Source organism: Macaca mulatta, chromosome 4 (assembly GCF_049350105.2).
Source record: "Macaca mulatta isolate MMU2019108-1 chromosome 4, T2T-MMU8v2.0, whole genome shotgun sequence".
NCBI lineage: Eukaryota > Metazoa > Chordata > Mammalia > Primates > Cercopithecidae > Macaca > Macaca mulatta.
Window position 1 is genome coordinate 150,524,101 of NC_133409.1, and position 19,009 is coordinate 150,543,109.

General features: G+C 53.7%; 1 protein-coding gene across 7 annotated transcripts; it reads left to right on the forward strand.

Annotated features, from left to right (window-relative positions):
• Window positions 1-130: 130 nt before the first annotated feature.
• Window positions 131-18,984, forward strand: VARS1 (valyl-tRNA synthetase 1). 7 transcript variants are annotated; one of them, XR_013416603.1, is made up of 30 exons: window positions 131-337; window positions 633-1,052; window positions 2,794-2,928; window positions 3,019-3,157; window positions 3,398-3,522; window positions 3,615-3,699; window positions 3,952-4,052; window positions 4,186-4,313; window positions 10,719-10,883; window positions 11,128-11,209; window positions 11,740-11,859; window positions 11,946-12,054; window positions 12,140-12,234; window positions 13,275-13,365; window positions 13,616-13,740; window positions 13,828-13,931; window positions 14,018-14,176; window positions 14,280-14,370; window positions 14,505-14,610; window positions 14,696-14,766; window positions 14,851-14,976; window positions 15,334-15,438; window positions 15,519-15,587; window positions 15,674-15,752; window positions 15,886-16,013; window positions 16,319-16,518; window positions 16,621-16,856; window positions 16,928-17,039; window positions 17,172-17,497; window positions 18,840-18,984. XR_013416603.1 is itself a non-coding variant. In XM_078000449.1 (30 exons), exons 3-30 carry the CDS (start codon window positions 2,746-2,748, stop codon window positions 18,906-18,908), a joined length of 3,456 nt encoding a protein of 1,151 aa, XP_077856575.1. In that variant the 5' UTR covers window positions 131-337; window positions 633-1,118; window positions 2,688-2,745; the 3' UTR covers window positions 18,909-18,984. The 7 variants fall into 7 exon arrangements, 5 of the variants coding, with proteins under 5 accessions (XP_077856575.1, XP_014991486.1, XP_077856574.1 ...); XR_013416604.1 differs by having other exon boundaries at window positions 16,319-16,504; XM_078000449.1 differs by having other exon boundaries at window positions 633-1,118; window positions 2,688-2,928; window positions 16,319-16,474; window positions 16,650-16,856.
• Window positions 18,985-19,009: the final 25 nt, after the last annotated feature.

A 19,009-nucleotide genomic window follows, 5' to 3' on the forward strand; every position in this document is an offset into this window, starting at 1 on the left:
CCGCGCCCTGCGCTGTTCCTCGTGAGAGCGGCTGGCGGCTGGCGGCGGGCGGCGCGGCCCCCGGGGCAGTGTCGGACACGGTGGTGTGCGTACACGCAGGCGGGGCCAGGCCGCCCCCGCCAGGACCCGCAGGCCCGGAAACTCTCCCTGTCACAAAGGGGGGAACACGTGGGCGCCGGCTGCCGGGGCGGCGATCTCAGGGAACTAGGGTCACCTGGAGAGCCGCCCACCATCTCTGCCCGCTCGACTCCTCCGCCCCGGCCGCCCGGCCGGTCCAGCCGCGGCCGGCGCCTGGCTGTGAGGTGGATTCCCGGTCCAGTCTTACCATCTCCCTCCAGTACGTACACGCGGCTCGAACCCGCGTCCAACCAGACGCCGACCGGCTCCTGAGAGTCTTCCACACTCCCCGAAGCCTCGCGATCATGGATAGTCCCTCTTCCCCAGGAGCTCCCTACTGTCACTGCTCCTCTGAGAGCCAGGTCTTTGGCTCCTGACAGCCTGCCTGGTCAGACCCTCAGTCCTGGGGGACTCGGGTGTCTGCGGCGGAGGAGCTCCTGTGAGGGTCCCCTCTCTACTCAAATATAGGACCCACCTGGATCCCTCAGTCATCCCCTGTCTCTCTTTCTTCTTAGGTTTTTCTACTTCGTTCGGACCCTCTCATAACTATGTCCATCCTCTACGTCTCCCCTCACCCAGATGCCTTCCCCAGCCTCCGAGCCCTCATAGCCGCTCGCTATGGGGAGGCTGGGGAGGGTCCCGGATGGGGAGGAGCCCACCCCCGCATCTGTCTCCAGCCGCCCCCGACTAGCAGGACTCCCTTTCCCCCACCCCGCCTGCCGGCCCTGGAGCAGGGGCCCGGTGGACTCTGGGTGTGGGGGGCCACGGCTGTGTCCCAGTTGCTGTGGCCTGCAGGCCTGGGAGGCCCAGGGGGCAGCCGGGCTGCTGTCCTCGTCCAACAGTGGGTCAGTTACGCCGACACGGAGTTAATACCAGCTGCCTGTGGAGCAACGCTGCCGGCCCTGGGCCTCCGAAGCTCGGCCCAGGACCCCCAGGTGAGGGGGTTGTACAGAGGGGGAGGGGAGAAATTCAGAGGAGGGAAGCGAGGACTGGAATGGACAGTGAGACAAGAAGGTAGCACATCAGATGTGGGAAAAGAGTGATCAAATCCCAGATTGCCAACCGGTATGGTAACCCTGGGCACGCTTCATAAACCCGCTGTGTCTTGGTCGTCCTATGTCTATGAACACACAGGCAAGTTGATGTAATGCTTGCCTCACTGAGTTAATAGGATTAAAAGATGTGCGCAGAGCACATAGTTTAGTGCCGGGCACTTTTAAAGTCTCTTAGTAAAAGTTTGATGAGTCTGAAATTGATGAGGATAGAAATTATTTGAATTGCAGGAAAAGACTGGGTGAGGGAGAGATGACAATTGCTGGGAGGAGATAAAAGAGAAATGAAATGAGGAAGGGAAGTGAGAGGAGAGATAACCCTGCCAGATTGTAACTATCAGTCCTTCCAAAGGAGACCTGAGCCTTGGTGTACTTTCAACTCCACCTCCTTGCATGGTGTTGAGCACATGATAGGAAATTAGTATTTATTGAATGGATGAATGAATGCGACAGACCCTGACTTGCTCCCTCATGTTGTGATCACCCTATAGAGTCCTTACATTCAGAATGTCTGTCCAAACAAACAAATAAAATAGAGTTCCTCTCTCCTGGAATTCCCTGTTCCCCTCTTTTTTTTCTTTTCTTTTCTTTTTTTTTTTTTTTAGACTGAGTCTCCTTCTGTTGCCCAGGCTGGAATGCCGTGGTGCGATCTCAGCTCACTGCTCAAGTGATTCTCCTGCCTCAGCGTTCTGAGTAGCTGGGATTACAGGCGCTTGCCACCTCGCCTGGCTAATTTTTTGTGTTTTTAGTGGAGATGGGGTTTTGTCATGTTGACCAGGGTCTTGAACTCCTAACCTCAGATTGTCTGCTCGCCTCGGCCTCCCAAAATGCTGAGATTACAGGCGTGAGCCACGGCGCCCGGCCCCTGTTCCCCTCATTCTGCTTTATTTTTCTTCATAGGAGTTAAGAAAAATATGGCATGGGTTTTTTTTGTTTTTTTTTGTTGTTGTTGTTGAGACGGAGTCTCGCTCTGTTGCCCAGGCTGGAGTACAGTGGCATGATCTCAGCTCAATGCAAGCTCCATCTCCCGGGTTCACGCCATTCTCCTGCCTCAGCCTCCCTAGTAGCTGGGACTACAGGTGCCTGCCACCATGCCTGGCCGATTTTTTTGCATTTTTAGTAGAAGCAAGGTTTCTCCCTGTTAGCCAGGATGGTCTCGATCTCCTGACCTCATGATCCCCCCGCCTCAGCCTCCCAAAGTGCTGGGATTACAGGCGTGAGCCACCAGGCCCGGCCCGAGCACTGCATTTTATATTCGCTCATTTGTTGTTCCCCTACAAGAATGTTAACTCTACCAGGTCAGGGCTCTGTCTATCTGTTCGTGTTGTCCTCTCATTCTCTGGAGAAGTACTTAAATATTTATTGATGTCCTGAACCTGGCAGTTATTGAGTTGCCTCATATAATCTTTACTTCTATGCTTAACATATTGCATCTAACACATAAGTATTGAGTTTCATTTGCTGGATGAGTCAGAAGTATTTTTATTATGACTACTTGAGTGAAGAAATGGGACTCAGAGGTGGTGATTTGTTGGAGTGGGGTGGAGGGAGGCCAAAAGGAGGGTTGTGGTGGGAGATGGAGGCGGGCCAAACCTTGTCTCACACCTCTTCCCCTTCCTGCCAGGCTGTGCTGGGGGCCCTGGGCAGGGCCTTGAGCCCCTTGGAGGAGTGGCTTCGGCTGCACACCTACTTGGCCGGGGAGGCCCCTACTCTGGCTGACCTGGCGGCTGTCACAGCCTTGCTGCTGCCTTTCCGATACGTGAGTCACCAGGCCTGGGGAAGAACAAGACTGTTCCCCTCAAACCTTACTATAGGGTGACTGAGAATAGTCATTTATTTCGTGTTCCAGGTCCTAGACCCACCTGCCCGCCGGATCTGGAATAATGTGACTCGCTGGTTTGTCACGTGTGTCCGGCAGCCAGAATTCCGAGCGGTGCTGGGAGAAGTAGTTCTATACTCAGGGGCCAGGCCTCTCTCTCATCAGCCAGGTGAGGCAGGGTGAGGAGTTGGAGGATAGGGGCTTCCATGGGGCCTTCCATGCAACTCACTTTCTTTTTTTCATAGAAATGGCAGAATCACTGGGGCAGGGTCCTGCGGGAGAGGAGGGGGAGGGGGGAGGCCAGCATGGGCGAGACCTCGGGCATCTGAAATAGCCCATCTGAAACCTAGTAGTGCCATCCAAGAGGGTCCCCAGCTGGCTGAGTCTGAATTTCTGTGCTTCTCTCTAGGCCCCGAGACTCCTGCCCTCCCAAAGACAGCTGCTCAGCTCAAGAAAGAGGCAAAGAAACGGGAGAAGCTAGAGAAATTCCAACAGAAGCAGAAGATCCAACAGCAGCAGCCACCTGCAGGGGAGGTGAGAGGCGAGGGTGGAGCTGGAAGGAAAGTTGCTGTGTGCAGTGATGGGGTGGCTGATGCCTGGGCCTATGTCTTCTCCCTCCCAAGCAGAAGAAACCAAAACCAGAGAAGAGGGAGAAACGGGATCCTGGGGTCATTACCTATGACCTCCCAACCCCACCCGGGGAAAAGAAAGGTACTAGGAGTGGGAAGGGGCTCACCTCTCAGCAGCCCCTTCCAAGTTTTCACCCTATTTTGCTCTGTTCTTGCTCTCACCACTTTGTTTGGTGAGGATTTGCAGACCCCCTCCCCTGCCCCTAGGCCCCTCAAATGCTTGTCCTACGATGTAAGCGACATTCAGAGAGGGAGATCCTGATCCCTCTCTGCTAGCCCGTCTCCTTCCTGGTGCTCTCAGCCACGCACTGAGCCCTCCCTTCCTCTCCCCCAGATGTCAGTGGCCCCATGCCCGACTCCTACAGCCCTCGGTATGTGGAGGCTGCCTGGTACCCTTGGTGGGAGCAGCAGGGCTTCTTCAAGCCAGAGTATGGGGTGAGTGGGCACTGCTGCCCAGGCCCAGAGTGGGTGGGGTGGGGAAGGGCAGGACTGAAGGACGTGTTGCCTGGGAGGGGCTGGGAGAGGTGACCTGAGGCCTTAAACATGTGCCATCCTTCTCCACCATCAGCGTCCTAATGTGTCAGCAGCAAATCCCCGAGGTGTCTTCATGATGTGCATCCCACCCCCCAACGTGACAGGCTCCCTGCACCTGGGCCATGCGCTCACCAACGCCATCCAGGACTCCCTGACTCGATGGTGAGCTCCTATCCGCACCTCCCTCTGGTTCCCTCTGCCTCATCTGGCTCTCTCCTCTTGGCTGACAGCCCCCCAGCCTCTCTCTTTCTGGGTTGGTGCTTACCTCTGCCCCCAGAGGCGCTACACTTCTCTCTCTCATTCCCATCTGATCATTTAGCTTCCTCTCCTAGTCCAGTACTCCCATGCAACACTGCCACTTGCAGACTCTCTTCTCTCCCTTCTTTCTTTATTTAATTTTAATTTAAGTTAATTTAAATTTTTGTGAAGATGGGTTTTCACTTTGTTGCTCAGTCTGGTCTCCAGGTCAAGTGATTCTCCTGCCTCAGCCTCCCAGGGTGCTGGAATTATAGGTGTGAGGCACCACACCCAGCCTATCCCTTCTTTTTCTAGTAACAATAACATTATTTTGAATTTAATTAAAAAAAAAAAATATATATATATATATATTTTTTTTTTGGAGACAGAGTCTTGTTCTGTTGCCCAGGCTGGAGTGCAGTGACACCATCTTGGCTCATGGCAACCTCCGCCTCCTGGGTTCAAGTGATTCTCCTGCCTCAGCCTCCCAAGTAGCTGGGATTACAGGAATCTGCCACCGCAACTGACCAAAATATATGAATATATTCTTTTTTTTTTTTTTTTTGAGACAGAGTCTCGCTCTGTCGCCCAGGTTGGAGTGCAGTGACCGGATCTCAGCTCACTGCAAGCTCCCCCTCCCGGGTTTACACCATTCTCCTGCCTCAGCCTCCTGAGGAGCTGGGACTACAGGCGCCCGCCACCTCGCCCGGCTAGTTTTTTGTATTTTTTAGTAGAGACGGGGTTTCACCGTGTAGGCCAGGATGGTCTCGATCTCCTGACCTCGTGATCCGCCCGTCTCGGCCTCCCAAAGTGCTGGGGTTACAGGCTTGAGCCACCATGCCCGGCCTATGAATATATTCTTATAAGAAATTTAAATTTTCAAATCCCCTTGACCACCCCCCCACACCTACTTCCTCCCAAGATTTAGCCATTGTTATCACTTTGATGTGTATCTTTCCAGATCTTTCCTATTTACTTACATATACATGTACCCATAGAAATTTATAGTTCTCCTTTTGGGTGAGTCTTTTCTATATTTTAACATAAAGGGTTCACATTACACATGTTATGCGCTAGCTTTCTTCTTACACTTAACACTTTCTCTTGGAGATCTTTCCTTGTCCTTACACACATACCACACATACTGACTTCCTTCTTTTTCATTGTTCCATAATATCCCATAGTGTGGCTATACCATAGTGAAGTCACTCTTTTTTTTTTTTTTTTTTTTGAGACAGAGTTTCGCTTTTTTTGCTCAGGCTGGAGTGCAGTGGCGCAATCTCTGCTCACTGCAACCTCCACCTCCTAGGTTCAAGCGATTCTCTTGCCTCAGCCTCCCAAGTAGCTGGCATTACAGGCACCTGCCACCACACCCGGCTAATTTTTGTATTTTTAGTAGAGATGGGGTTTCACCATGTTGACCAGGCTGGTCTCGAACTCCTGACCTCAGGTGATCTGCCTGCCTCAACCTCCCAAAGTGCTGGGATTACAGGCGTGAGTGAGCTACTGCTCCCAGCCTGGAGTCACTTTTTAATTAATGGTTCTTTCTGGTTTGTTGTTGTTGTTGTTGTTGAAAACCTTACTCTAATGCACATCCCTGTATATCAAGCTTGTCCAACCTGCAGCCTGTGGGCCACTTGTGGCCCAGGAAGGCTTTGAATGCAGCTTAACACAAATTTGTAAACTTTCTTTAAGCATTTAAGATTGTGTGTGTGTGTGTGTGTGTGTGTGTGTGTGTGTGTGTGTGTGTGTGTGTTTTAAGCTCATCAGCTATCGTTAGTGTTAGTGTATTTTTATTTATTTATTTTTATTTTTTATTTTTTTTGAGATGAGTGTCGCTCTGTCGCCCAGGCTGGAGTGCAGTGGCACAATCTGGGCTCACTGCAAGCTCCAAGCTCCGCCTCCCAGGTTAACGCCATTCTCCTGCCTCATCCTCCTGAGTAGCTGGGACTACAGGCGCCCGCCACCACACTCAGCTAATTTTTTTATTTTTATTTTTGCTAGAGACAGGGTTTCCCCATGTTAGCCAGGATGGTCTCGATCTCCTGACCTCGTGATCTACCCGCCTCGGCCTCCCAAAGTTCTGGGATTACAGGCGTGAACCACCGCGCCCGGCCAGTGTTAGTGTATTTTATGTGTGGCCCAAGACAGTTCTTCCGTGTGGCCCAGGGAAGCCAAAAGATTGGATACCCCTGCTGTACATGCTTGCTCAAGCATGTGTGGAAGGGTTTCACTGGTATAGCTATCAAGAAGTGAAACTGCTAGGTCGGCAGGGCACACCTATATTAAGTACGCACAGAAGCTGCCAGGTTGCCCTGCAGAATGGCTTTGCTGATTGATACCTCCAGGAATTGCTGTGAGAGGATTCATTTCCCCACCCTTTCCAAGCCTGAGCATTAGGGTTGCCTAATTAGTTTTGCCAATCTGATGGACAAAAAAATGATACCTCTGTTACTTTACTTTGTACTTTTCTGATTACTATTGAAATTGTACCTATTTCCATATTTCTTGGCCAGTCAGGTTTACCCGTATGTGAATTGTCTGTATCTATCTTTTGCTTGTTTTTCTATTGATTCTTTGTTGTTTTTCTTTTTAATTTTTTTTGAGAATTCTTTACCTGTTCTGGGTATTGATTTTTTTGTTATATATTGTAAATGTTTGTGTTTTATTATTGTGTGGTAGTTTTCCTGTTACTGTAAATGTTTCTCCTGTTTTCTGTTACTATTTGTTTTCACTGCTAATATTTTAATTAGTAATAAATACAAAGTAATATTATAGGTGACAAATCTTTTTAAAAAGTGTTTTAAAATGACTTTACCATTTTTGGAAACCAGGGTTTATTATATTTAAATTTTGAGAATTTTTTCAGGTGTCTTAGGTACTAAATTAATGTGGTCAAAAGATATTTACTGGGCCCAACTATGTGCCCCTCCTGCGCTGAGCACTGGGGATGTAATGTTTATGCATTTTGCAAGTAACTGAGAGCTGGGAAAACAGTTATTTGTTTTATTTTTTATTTTTATTATTATTATTTTTTTGAGGCAGTCACCCAGGCTGGAGTGCAGTGGCGCAATCTTGGCTCACTGCAAGCTCCGCCTCCCGGGTTCATGCCATTCTCCTGCCTCAGCCTCCAGAGTAGTTGGGACTACAAGTGCCGGCCACCATGCCTGGCTAATTTTTTGTATTTTTTTTTTTTTAGTAGAGACAGGGTTTCACCGTGTTAGCCAGGATGGTCTCAATCTCCTGACCTCGTGATCTGCCCATCTCGGCCTCACAAAGTGCTGGGATTACACGCGTGAGCCACGGCGCCTGGCCTGGTTTTTTTTTTTTTTTTTTTTTTGAGTCAGAGTCTTGCTCTGTTGCCCAGGCTGGAGTGCAGTGGTGCATGCTTACTGCAACCTATGCCTCCTGGGTTCGAGCGATTCTCCTGCCTCAGCCTTCTGAGTAGCTGGGATTATAGGCACCGGACACCACACCCGGCAATTTTTCTATTTTTAGTAGAGACAGAGTTTCACCATGTTGGTCAGGCTGGTCTCGAACTCCTGACCTTGTGATCCGCCTGCTTCGGCCTCCCAAAGTGCTGGGATGATAGGCATGAGCCACCTCGCCCAGCCAACAGTTCTGTTAAATACACATAACATACAATGGCCAAGTTGTTTGTGTTTGTGTTTGCGTTTTTGTTTCGTTTTTCAATTTTTCGATTTTTTTTTTTTTTTTTAGAAATGGAGTCTCGCTCTGTCACCCAGGCTGGAGTGCAGTGGCGCGATCTTGGCTCACTGCAAGCTCCGCCTCCCGGGTTCACACCATTCTCCTGCCTCAGCCTCCTGAGTAACTGGGACTACAGGCGCCCGCCACCACACCTGGCTAATTTTTTTAAAAATTTTTAGTAGAGACAGGGTTTCACCGTGTTAGCCAGGATGGTCTTGATCTCCTGATCTCGTGATCCGCCCACCTCAGCCTCCCAAAGTGCTGGGATTATAGGCATGAGCCACCACGCCCAGCCCTGTTTTTCAATTTTTTAACAAAACCAAGAGAGGGTCTCGCTATGTTGCCCCAGCTAGTCTTGAACTTCTGGGCTCAAGTAATCCTCCTCCCTCAGTCTCCCAAAGTGCTGGGACTACAGGCATGAACCACCATACCTGGCCCCCAAGTTTGTTTACATGAGAACAGAATGAATACTTTTTTGTTTTTTAAATGAGACAGAGTCTCATTCTGTCACCCAGACTGGAGTGCAGTGACGCGATGTTGTCTCACTGCAACCTCCACCACTCGGGTTCAAGCAATTCTCGTGTCTCAGTCTCCTGAGTAGCTGGCACTACAGGCGTGCACCACCACGCCCAGCTAATTTTTTTGCATTTTTATTAGAGAGAGTTTTGCCATGTTGGCCAAACTGGTCTCGACCTCCTAACTTGAAGTGATCCGCCTGTCTTGGCCTCCCAAAGTGCTGGGATTACAGGCGTGAGCCACCGCGCCTGGCCACATACTTCTTATAAAACGTTTTTTTCTTATAAAACTCTTAAGGTAGCCACATTTTTTTCCAGTGAACATGGTTTAAATAAAATGTGAGATATTCCCATTACTTTAATGGAATAGACTTATATCAACTTTTTATTTTTATTTATTTATTTATTTATTTATTTATTTTTTGAGACAGAGTCTAGTTCTGTCGCCCAGGCTGGAGTGCAGTGGCGCAATCTCGGCTCACTGCAAGCTCCACCTCCCGGGTTCACGCCATTCTCCTGGCTCAGCCTCCCGAGTAGCTGGGACTACAGGCGCCCACCACCGCGCCCGGCTAATTTTTTGTATTTTTAGTAGAGACGGGGTTTCACTGTGATCTTGATCTCCTGACCTCGTGATCCGCCCGCCTCGGCCTCCCAAAGTGCTGGGATTACAGGCGTGAGCCACCGCGCCCGGCTTATTTATTTATTTCTTTATTTTTGAGACAGAGGCTCTCAGCTGGGAACAAAGGTGCACGCCACCATGCCTGGCTTTTTTTTTTTTTTTTTTTTGCAGAGACTAGGTCTCACTATGTTGCCCAGGCTAGTCTGCAACTCCTGGGCTCAAGCAATCCTCCCACCTTGGCCTCCCAAAGTGTTGGGGTTATAGGTTTGAGCCACTGTGCCTGGCTTGAATTCTTTAATCTATCTAAAGTTTCTTTTTGTGACTATTGATAAGGGGAAGATTTTTTCCAAATAATTAGCTAGTTGTTCCAAACAAATATTTTGAATAGTTTATCCTTACTTTACTGATAGGAAGTGCCACCTTTCACAAATACTAAATTTGCTTGTATCTGTTTCCAGGCACTATTTTGTTTCTATTTAGTAATTTATTTTAACAATTAGAACTTTTGCTATCCTGTTTGGCAGGAGCCTCCTCTTTGTTCTTTTTTTTTTTTTTTTTGAGACAGAGTCTCACTCTGTCATCCAGGCTGGAGTGCAGTGGCCCAATCTCAGCTCACTGCAACCTCCACCTCCCGGGTTCAAGCGATTCTCGTGCTTCAGCCTCCCAAGTAGCTGGGATTACAGGCATGCACCACCATGCCTGGCTAATTTTTGTATTTTTGGTAGAGACAGGGTTTCGCCATGTTGGTCAGGCTGGTCTTGAACTCCTGTCCTCAAGTGATCCACTCGCCTTGGCCTCCCAAAGTCCTGGGGTTACAGGTGTGAGCCACCATGCAGGCCTGTCTTTGTTCTTTTTCCATATTGCCTTGGCTCTTCCTGCAAATCTTTTCTCCTTGACTAGCTTTAGAATCACAAGGGTTCCAGCTCTACCCCTGCTTCTTTCTTTTTTTGTTTGTTTTTTGGAGACGGAGTCTCACTCTGTCACCCAGGCTGGAGTGCAATGGCATGATCCTGGCTTGCTGCAACCTCTGCTTCCCGGGTTCAAGCAATTCTCCTGCCTCAGCCTCCCAAGTAGCTGAGGTTACAGGCATATGCCACCACGCCCAGCTAACTTTGTATTTTTAACAGAGACAGGGTTTTACCATGTTGGCCGGGGCTTATCTTGAACTCCCCACCTCAGGTGATCCACCCACCTCAGCCTCCCAAAGTGCTGGGATTACAGGCGCGTGCCACCATGCCCAGCTAATTTTGTATTTTTAGTAGAGAAGGGTTTTACCATGTTGGCCAGGCTGATCTCGAACTCCCCACCTTAGGTGATCCGCCCACCTCAGCCTCCCAAAGTTCTGGGATTACAGGCATGAGCCACTGCGCCCCGCCTCCCTGCTTCTTTATTTAGAGTCCATTGACTCCTTGCCTGGAGCCTCTCCTTTCTTTGGTGCCAGGCCCCACTGGCCTGACTCACCCTCTGGTCCTCCATGCCCCCCAACAGGCACCGTATGCGTGGGGAGACCACCCTGTGGAACCCTGGCTGTGACCATGCAGGTATTGCCACCCAGGTGGTGGTGGAGAAGAAGCTATGGCGTGAGCAGGGGCTGAGCCGGCACCAGCTGGGCCGCGAGGCCTTTCTACAGGAGGTCTGGAAGTGGAAGGAGGAGTGAGTATGCAGCATCGCTGTGGGCATTACAGCCCTGCCTCCCTATTCCCTATCCAGAGGACCTCTGTCACCTGTAACCCCTGGCCACAGGGTCAGACCCTCTCACAGAGGCAGAGTCAGTTGGCTCTAGGGACCAGGTAAATTTCAGGGGGATGGGTGATCTCCACACTGCCCAGTCAGCCACCTGATGTCTCCCTCCAGCCCAGGCATGAGTGCTGACCTCAGCCTGTCTGTCTACTTCCAGGAAAGGTGACCGGATTTACCACCAGTTGAAGAAGCTCGGCAGCTCCTTGGACTGGGATCGAGCCTGTTTCACCATGGACCCTGTGCGTGGGAGGGGTCTCAAAGCTGGGGCAGGAGTAGGAGTCTCCCCAGGGTGGGACCCCCACAGGAGAGAGCACAGGTGCTGCGGCCCTCTCTCAGGAGCTGGCCCACGTGAAACACTATGGAGGGCTCGGCTGCAAATGCCACTTCCCACCCCTCGCCACGGCCCTTTCCATATCGTGGCCCTTCGTGTTCCCTGTCTTGGCTCTGGGAGCTCCAGATTCCTCCAGATGGCACATGATCAGGACCCCGTCTCCCATGGAGCCTGAACTCCCAGGGTCCTCTGCACCAGTACTTGTCCCCAGCTGAGTGTCTTCGTTGCCATCTGCAGCATCACAAGACTTGTTGGCTGCTCTTGTGTTCCCTTAGTCCCCTCTCCCCCTCAAGGAAAGAAGGAAAGTACTCCCCTCAGAGGGGTCTTTGTACTGGCCAGTGGGACTCTGTATGGGCCAGGCCTCACTGGAGCCCCGGGTGTCTGCCTGGGCCTCCAGCACAAGGCCCATCTCTCTGACTTCTCCCTGCTCCACCCCAGAAACTCTCAGCAGCTGTGACAGAGGCCTTTGTCCGGCTTCACGAGGAAGGTGTCATCTATCGCAGTACCCGCCTTGTTAACTGGTCCTGCACTCTCAACTCCGCCATCTCTGACATTGAGGTGCGCCCCCTAACCTGGCCTGTCTCCATCTCCAGTCTACCCTGGCCCTGGCCCCTGGGCCACGCCTCTAAATACCCATTTTACAGGTGGATAAGAAGGAGCTGACAGGTCGCACCCTGCTCTCCGTGCCTGGCTACAAGGAGAAGGTGGAGTTCGGGGTCCTCGTGTCCTTTGCCTATAAGGTCCAAGGCTCAGGTAGGAGCCAGGGGCACCAGGATCCTGGGCTGGGAGTGGTAGGAAGGGGCCAGGGCCAAGACCACAAGGCCTTCTGTCACCCCAGACAGCGACGAGGAGGTGGTGGTGGCAACAACTCGGATCGAGACAATGCTGGGAGATGTGGCTGTAGCTGTGCACCCCAAAGATACCAGATACCAGGTGGGGGACTGTCCACAGTTAGGGAAGGAATCCTGGCCAAAAAGGGCTCCCGTCCTTATGGGGTGGAGGGGTTGGACTTAGGACCCTGGCTGAGGAGAGGAAACTGGGTTAGAAACTGGTCTTCAGCGTCTTTCCCAGCTCTGACGGTATAGCTACTGGGGGCTGTTTGGGGAGTTCAAGTGTTGGGATAGTCAGGGCCCTGGAAAGGAAGGACTTGGGCCCAGCCCTTTAAAAAGTTTTTAAAAAGTTAAATAACCGGGCGTGGTGGCTCCTGCCTGTAATCCCAGTGCTTTGGGAGGCTGAGGCAGGCGAATCATAAGGTCAGGAGTTCGAGACCAGCCTGGCCAACGTAGTGAAACCCCGTCTCTATTAAAAATACAAAAAATTAGCCGGTTGTGGTGGCGGGTGCCTGTAATCCCAGCTACTCAGGAGGCTAAGGCAGGAGAATCGCTTGAACATGGGATGCGGAGGTTGCAGTGAGCTGAGATCACTCCGCTGCACTTCAGCCTTGGCGACACAGCGAGACGCTGTCTCAAAAAAAACAAAAGTTAAATAGAGACAAGGTCTCGCTCTGTTAACCAGGCTGATCTTGAACTCCTGGCCTCAAGGAAGCCTCCTGCCCCAGCCTCCCAAAGTGTGGGGATTACAGATGTGAGCCATGGCACCAGGCCCCTGCATGCATTTTTTTTTTTTTTTTTTTTTTTTTTTTTGAGAGAGGGTCTCTCTCGCTTAGGCTAGAGTGCAGTGGTGCCATCTTGGCTTATTGCAACCTCCACCTCCCGGGTTTCAAGCAGTACTCATGCCTCAGCCTCTTGAGTAGCTGAGATTACAGGCATGCGTCACCACACCTGGATTTTTTTTTGGTTTTTTTTTTGTATTTTTAGTAGAGACAAGGTTTCACCATGTTGGCCAGGCTGGTCTCCAACTCCCGGCCTCAAGTGATCTGCCTGCCTCAGCGTCCCAAACTTCTGGGATTACAGGTGGGAATCACGGCGTCTGGCCCCACTTCATGCTTTTTTGGTATCTTTTTCCACCCCCAGCACCTGAAGGGGAAGAACGTGATCCACCCATTCCTGTCTCGGAGCCTTCCCATTGTCTTCGATGAATTTGTGGACATGGATTTTGGCACAGGTAGGCAAGGGGCTGGTCCTATGGGGACAGGAAAAGACTGGAGCTGCACCCTAGCTGTCCATCTTCTCTCAGAGAAAAAGAAAATAAGCTTCAGCCAAATAGGCAGAGCTTGGGGTGGTTCTCAAGGGACTGCATTAGACAAGTGGGGGCCAGGAGTGGTCTTGGAGCTACATCCTTCTGCAAAAGAGGTGAGTGTAGGAAGGAACTCCATGGAGTCCCTCATGACCCAGGCATCCCCATGTACACCCAGGTGCTGTGAAGATCACCCCCGCACATGACCAAAACGACTATGAAGTTGGGCAGCGGCACGGGCTGGAGGCCATCAGCATCATGGACTCCCGGGGGGCCCTCATCAACGTGCCTCCGCCTTTCCTGGTGAGGCTGCCTGGAGCATGAGTGCCCGGGTCAGGGAGATGGAGGGGTGGCTGGGCATCGCCATGATGAGGCCTCGTTCCCACCCAGGGCCTGCCTAGGTTTGAGGCCAGGAAAGCGGTGCTGGTGGCGCTGAAGGAGCGGGGACTGTTCCGTGGCGTTGAGGACAACCCCATGGTGGTGCCACTTTGCAAGTGAGGGTGGGGGCCTGAGAGGGGAGGAAGGTGGAGGGCTCCTTAGGGTTTTACCGCCTGGCCTTCTCACCTATGCGTACCCACAGCCGGTCGAAGGACGTGGTAGAGCCTCTGCTGCGGCCGCAGTGGTACGTTCGCTGCGGGGAGATGGCCCAGGCTGCCAGCGCCGCTGTGACTCGGGGCGACCTCCGCATCCTGCCTGAGGCCCATCAGCGCACATGGCATGCCTGGATGGACAACATCCGGTGTGTAGGGCCCTCAATGTGGGAGGGGCTTGCCAAGGGCTGAGCAGGGCTCGGGCCAGGCTCCACCAGGCCCTCCCTGATTTCCCCTCCCCAACATTTGCAGGGAGTGGTGCATTTCCAGGCAGCTGTGGTGGGGCCATCGCATCCCAGCCTACTTTGTCACTGTCAGTGACCCAGCGGTGCCCCCTGGGGAGGTGAGCAGACGGCCAGAGCTAGCTGCTGGGACACCCTCGGGGAGCAGTGTGTTTATTGGGTCCTTGGTGGGAGGAGGGGCAGGATGAGCCAGAAGCAAACACACCCCCTTGGGTAATCACTGCACCTGCGGCAGGACCCTGACGGGCGGTACTGGGTGAGTGGACGCAACGAGGCGGAGGCCCGGGAGAAGGCAGCCAAGGAGTTCGGAGTGTCCCCTGACAAGATCAGTCTCCAGCAAGGCAAGGAGGGGCTTTGAGGGTTTGGAGGGAGTTGTTGGGGGCAGAGCTCCACTCCCTCTGACCTCTGACTTTTGGCCTCTCTCAGATGAGGATGTATTGGATACCTGGTTCTCCTCCGGCCTCTTCCCCTTATCCATTTTTGGCTGGCCCAACCAGGTGTGTTCCTGGGGCCAGGGCTTGGCGGGACAGGGGACTGGAGGGTGGGTGTTGGCTCCCCTTCACACCCTGGTCTGCCCTCAGTCAGAAGACCTGAGTGTGTTCTACCCTGGGACACTGCTGGAGACTGGTCACGACATCCTCTTCTTCTGGGTGGCCCGGATGGTCATGCTGGGCCTGAAGCTCACGGGCAGGCTGCCCTTTAGAGAGGTGCGGAGACAGCCGAGACCCTCCCATCACCCCCAGCCTCCTCTCCTGCTGTCCTGTTCTGCAGCACAGGCCCCGCGTGGCTGGGGCATGGAGTTAGCTGTAGGCAAGCCTGACCCAGGGGCTGGTGGGGGGTTGAAATCCAGCCTGGGCCCTGCTCAGTGATTCCTGTGCCCAGGGCTTCGTCTTCCCAGAGGAGGGAGTGCTTCTGATTCACATAAAGGCACTGAACGAACACTTGGGGACACTCAGTGGGACATGAGGTTCACAGTGGGGTAGACCAGACACAGTCCTGGTCGGGGCACTGAGACCGCGGAAGGAGAGGACTGAGTCGCACGGGCCTGCCCACCTGCTCTTCAGGTCTACCTCCATGCCATCGTGCGAGATGCTCATGGCCGGAAGATGAGCAAGTCTCTAGGCAATGTCATCGATCCCCTGGACGTCATCTATGGAGTCTCCCTGCAGGTGGGCTGGGTGCTGGGCCAGCCAGGAAGGGCTGTGGGGCTGTGGCCACAGCCACCTGACTGCTCCCACTCCACCCTCAGGGCCTCCACGACCAGCTACTGAACAGCAACCTGGATCCCAGCGAGGTGGAGAAGGCCAAAGAAGGGCAGGTGTGGAGGGTTGGGCTGGGCTGAGCAGGGGCACAGCGTGGATGGGGCTGGCTGAGGACACTCGTGCCTCTGCCTCTTCCCTGTAGAAAGCTGACTTCCCAGCGGGGATTCCCGAGTGTGGCACCGATGCTCTCCGGTTTGGATTATGTGCCTACACGTCCCAGGGTATGGCCCCCAAAGCTGCCCTCCCAGCCACTCCCTCCTCCTGTGAGGCCCATCCCTCTTCTCCACCCTGAGCCTCTGGTGGGCATGGGCTGGGAAGAGGATGATGAGGACTCACGTCTTACCCCCGACCCAGGTCGTGACATCAACCTGGATGTGAACCGGATACTGGGTTACCGCCACTTCTGCAACAAGCTCTGGAATGCCACCAAGTTTGCCCTTCGTGGCCTTGGGAAGGGTTTTGTGCCCTCACCCACCTCCCAGGTAAGGGCCTGGTGGGCAGCAAAGGCTGGGCACAGGAATCACTGAGCAGGGCCCACACAGGCTGCACCCCTGTCCAGAGTGGCCTCCGTGTTGCCGGGGGGACAGATAGACACAGAGACGGACAGTTAAAGGGAAAGCCCAGGGCACTGGGGGCTGGGGCCCGTCACTTCTTCCCAGATCCTGGCACATAGGTGGTTGCTTTGGACTCATCAGACTCTGGATGAAGATTTGCCCATGACTCCTGCCCCCATGGGGTTCTGGCACCCTCCCCTGGCCCGCGGGCTGATACACCCTCTCTCCCCAAGCCCGGAGGCCATGAAAGCCTGGTGGACCGCTGGATCCGCAGCCGCCTGACAGAGGCTGTGAGGCTCAGCAATCAAGGCTTCCAGGCCTACGACTTCCCGGCCGCCACCACTGCCCAGTACAGCTTCTGGCTCTATGAGCTCTGTGATGTCTACTTGGTGAGAAGGAGCAGAGCGGGGCAGGGGATGGTGGGGGCGGGCGGGCAGCAGAGCCCTGGGCTCAGTTTTGCCAGAGTTGGCCTTGAGATCTAAGCCAACCCATCCCCTTCCCAGTCCTCACATGCACAGTGAGGGCTCAAGGCTAGCCGTGAGCCCTGTACCTCTCGTCCCCTAGGAGTGCCTAAAACCTGTACTGAATGGGGTAGACCAGGTGGCAGCCGAGTGTGCCCGCCAGACCCTGTACACCTGCCTGGACGTTGGCCTGCGGCTGCTCTCGCCCTTCATGCCCTTCGTGACGGAGGAGCTGTTCCAGAGGCTGCCCCGGAGGATGCCGCAAGCTCCCCCTAGCCTCTGTGTCACCCCCTACCCAGAGCCCTCAGAGGTATGGCATGGCCTGGAGAGGGGAGTCTGACCTGCGCTGCAGCCCCCCTCACCCCCTCCTCCACCCCACAGTGCTCCTGGAAGGACCCTGAGGCAGAAGCTGCCCTTGAGCTGGCGCTAAGCATCACGCGAGCTGTGCGCTCCCTGCGGGCTGACTACAACCTCACCCGGATCCGGCCTGACTGTGAGCCTCACGCCCCCATGTCCACCCCATCCCACTGTCCCCTCAGCCCACTCTGCGACCCAGTGTCCAGCAGTGACTGCTTGGTTTCCTGTCTCCATGGAGCTAGGCCTCACCTTTCTCCCTCTCTGGCAGGCTTCCTGGAAGTGGCGGATGAGGCCACGGGCGCCCTGGCATCGGCTGTGTCGGGCTACGTGCAGGCGCTGTCCAGCGCAGGTGTGGTGGCTGTTCTGGCCCTGGGGGCTCCCGCCCCGCAGGGTTGCGCTGTGGCTCTGGCCTCTGATCGCTGCTCCATCCACCTGCAGCTGCAGGGGCTGGTGGACCCTGTGCGGGAGCTGGGCAAGCTGCAAGCCAAGCGCGTTGAGGCACAGCGGCAGGCCCAGCGTCTGCGGGAACGCCGTGCCGCCTCAGGCTACCCTGTCAAAGTGCCCCTCGAAGTCCAGGAGGCAGATGAAGCCAAGGTGTGTGGCGTGAGTGGGCATTTCCCACACCATCCACTTCCTCCGTCAAAACCCTGGTCTGGGCTGGTCCGAGTACAGTGGTGTTGACGATTAATTGATCGTAACCAGCTACAGATTTCTTTGTTCCTTCTCCATTCCCACTAACCTTACAAAACAAAACAGCCTGGTTCAGTGCCTCACACCTGTAATCCCAGAACTTTGGGAGGCCGAGGTGGGTGGATCACTTGAGCCCAGGGGTTTGAGAGCAGCCAACATGGTGAAATCCCATCTCTACAACAAATATAGAAAAATCAGCTGGCCACAGTGGCACACACCTGGGGTCCCAGCTACTCGGGGGGCTGAGGTGGGCGGATTGCTTGAGCCTGGGAGGTCAAGGCTGCAGTGAGCCGAGATCATGCCACTGCACTCCAGCCTGGACAACAGAGAGAGAGAAGACCCTCTCTCTCAAAAAAAAAAAAAAAAAAAAAAAAAGCATCCAAAACAAAACCCAAAATCTAAACCAAAACTTCCTGGTCTGGAAGCTGGACTCTGTACCCAAACCTGGGGAATCCACTGGGAAGCATGGAGCCCAGGAGCTTGGAGCAGGGACCAAAGAATGCCCTTCCCTTACACATGGGGAGCAGCTGGGGGCTGGGCACAGCCCAGGGTCACACAACAGGTCGGAGATGGAGGCTGACCTAGAACCAGGCATCCTATCTCCCTATCAGACCCTTCATACCCCACCCAGCTGCCTAAAATGTGGAAACCCGCATGCCTGAGGCTAGGCTTGGGGTCCACGTGTAGTCGGGAGCCCTGGACCTCCCACCACTTACTTTCAAGCCTACCGAGCTGACCCTGGAAGGCCAGTCTCGTTTGTCCCCTGCCTCCTGGGTTCCGCCAGAGAGGAGTAGTATAGTAAGCTGCACAGACATGGAGAAAATCAGTCATGGAGGCCAAGAGCTAGAGAGCCTTGAGTGGACCTGGTTCATCTCACCTGGTTCTCCCAAGAGCCCTGGGAGGGGTAATATTATCGTCATCTGACAAATGAAGTGATTGGCCTGGGACCCTGTGCTCTCCTGCTTACGTGGGGACACTGTGTGGGGAGCATGGAGGCTCTGAGGTTCCTTTGTTCTTGGGGACTGACCACTCTGTGGAAAAAGGCAAGACCCAAGAGGTGCTGGTGGAGGTGGGGGTGGGGGTGCTGGCGGAAATGTGTGGGGAGCCACGCCAGCCAGGTTCACGCCTCCTCCGAGCTACTGACCTTCCATGGTCCTCGCTCATCTTTCCAACTTTGTTGTCCTGGGTGTCTGGGGGTCTCTTCGCTTGGACGTGGGTCCTCACCCATCCCCTGGTTCCACTCCAGCTCCAACAGACGGAAGCAGAGCTCAGGAAGGTGGATGAGGCCATCGCCCTATTCCAGAAGATGCTGTGATCCACCACCTAGCTTCCTCGCTCACCCCCAGCAGCTCACCATGGGGATGGCAGCAATAAAATATTTTCCCACAAAATCCTCTTGTCATCTGTGGTGGGGGC

Coding starts and splice junctions, on each gene's coding strand:
- VARS1 (XM_078000447.1), top strand. CDS start 666: ATGTCCATCCTCTACGTCTCCCCTCACCCAGATGCCTTCCCCAGCCTC. Junction 13,932..14,017: donor ATGGTGGTGCCACTTTGCAA/GTGAGGGTGGGG, acceptor GCGTACCCACAG/CCGGTCGAAGGACGTGGTAG. Junction 16,475..16,649: donor AGCTCTGTGATGTCTACTTG/GTGAGAAGGAGC, acceptor CTCGTCCCCTAG/GAGTGCCTAAAACCTGTACT.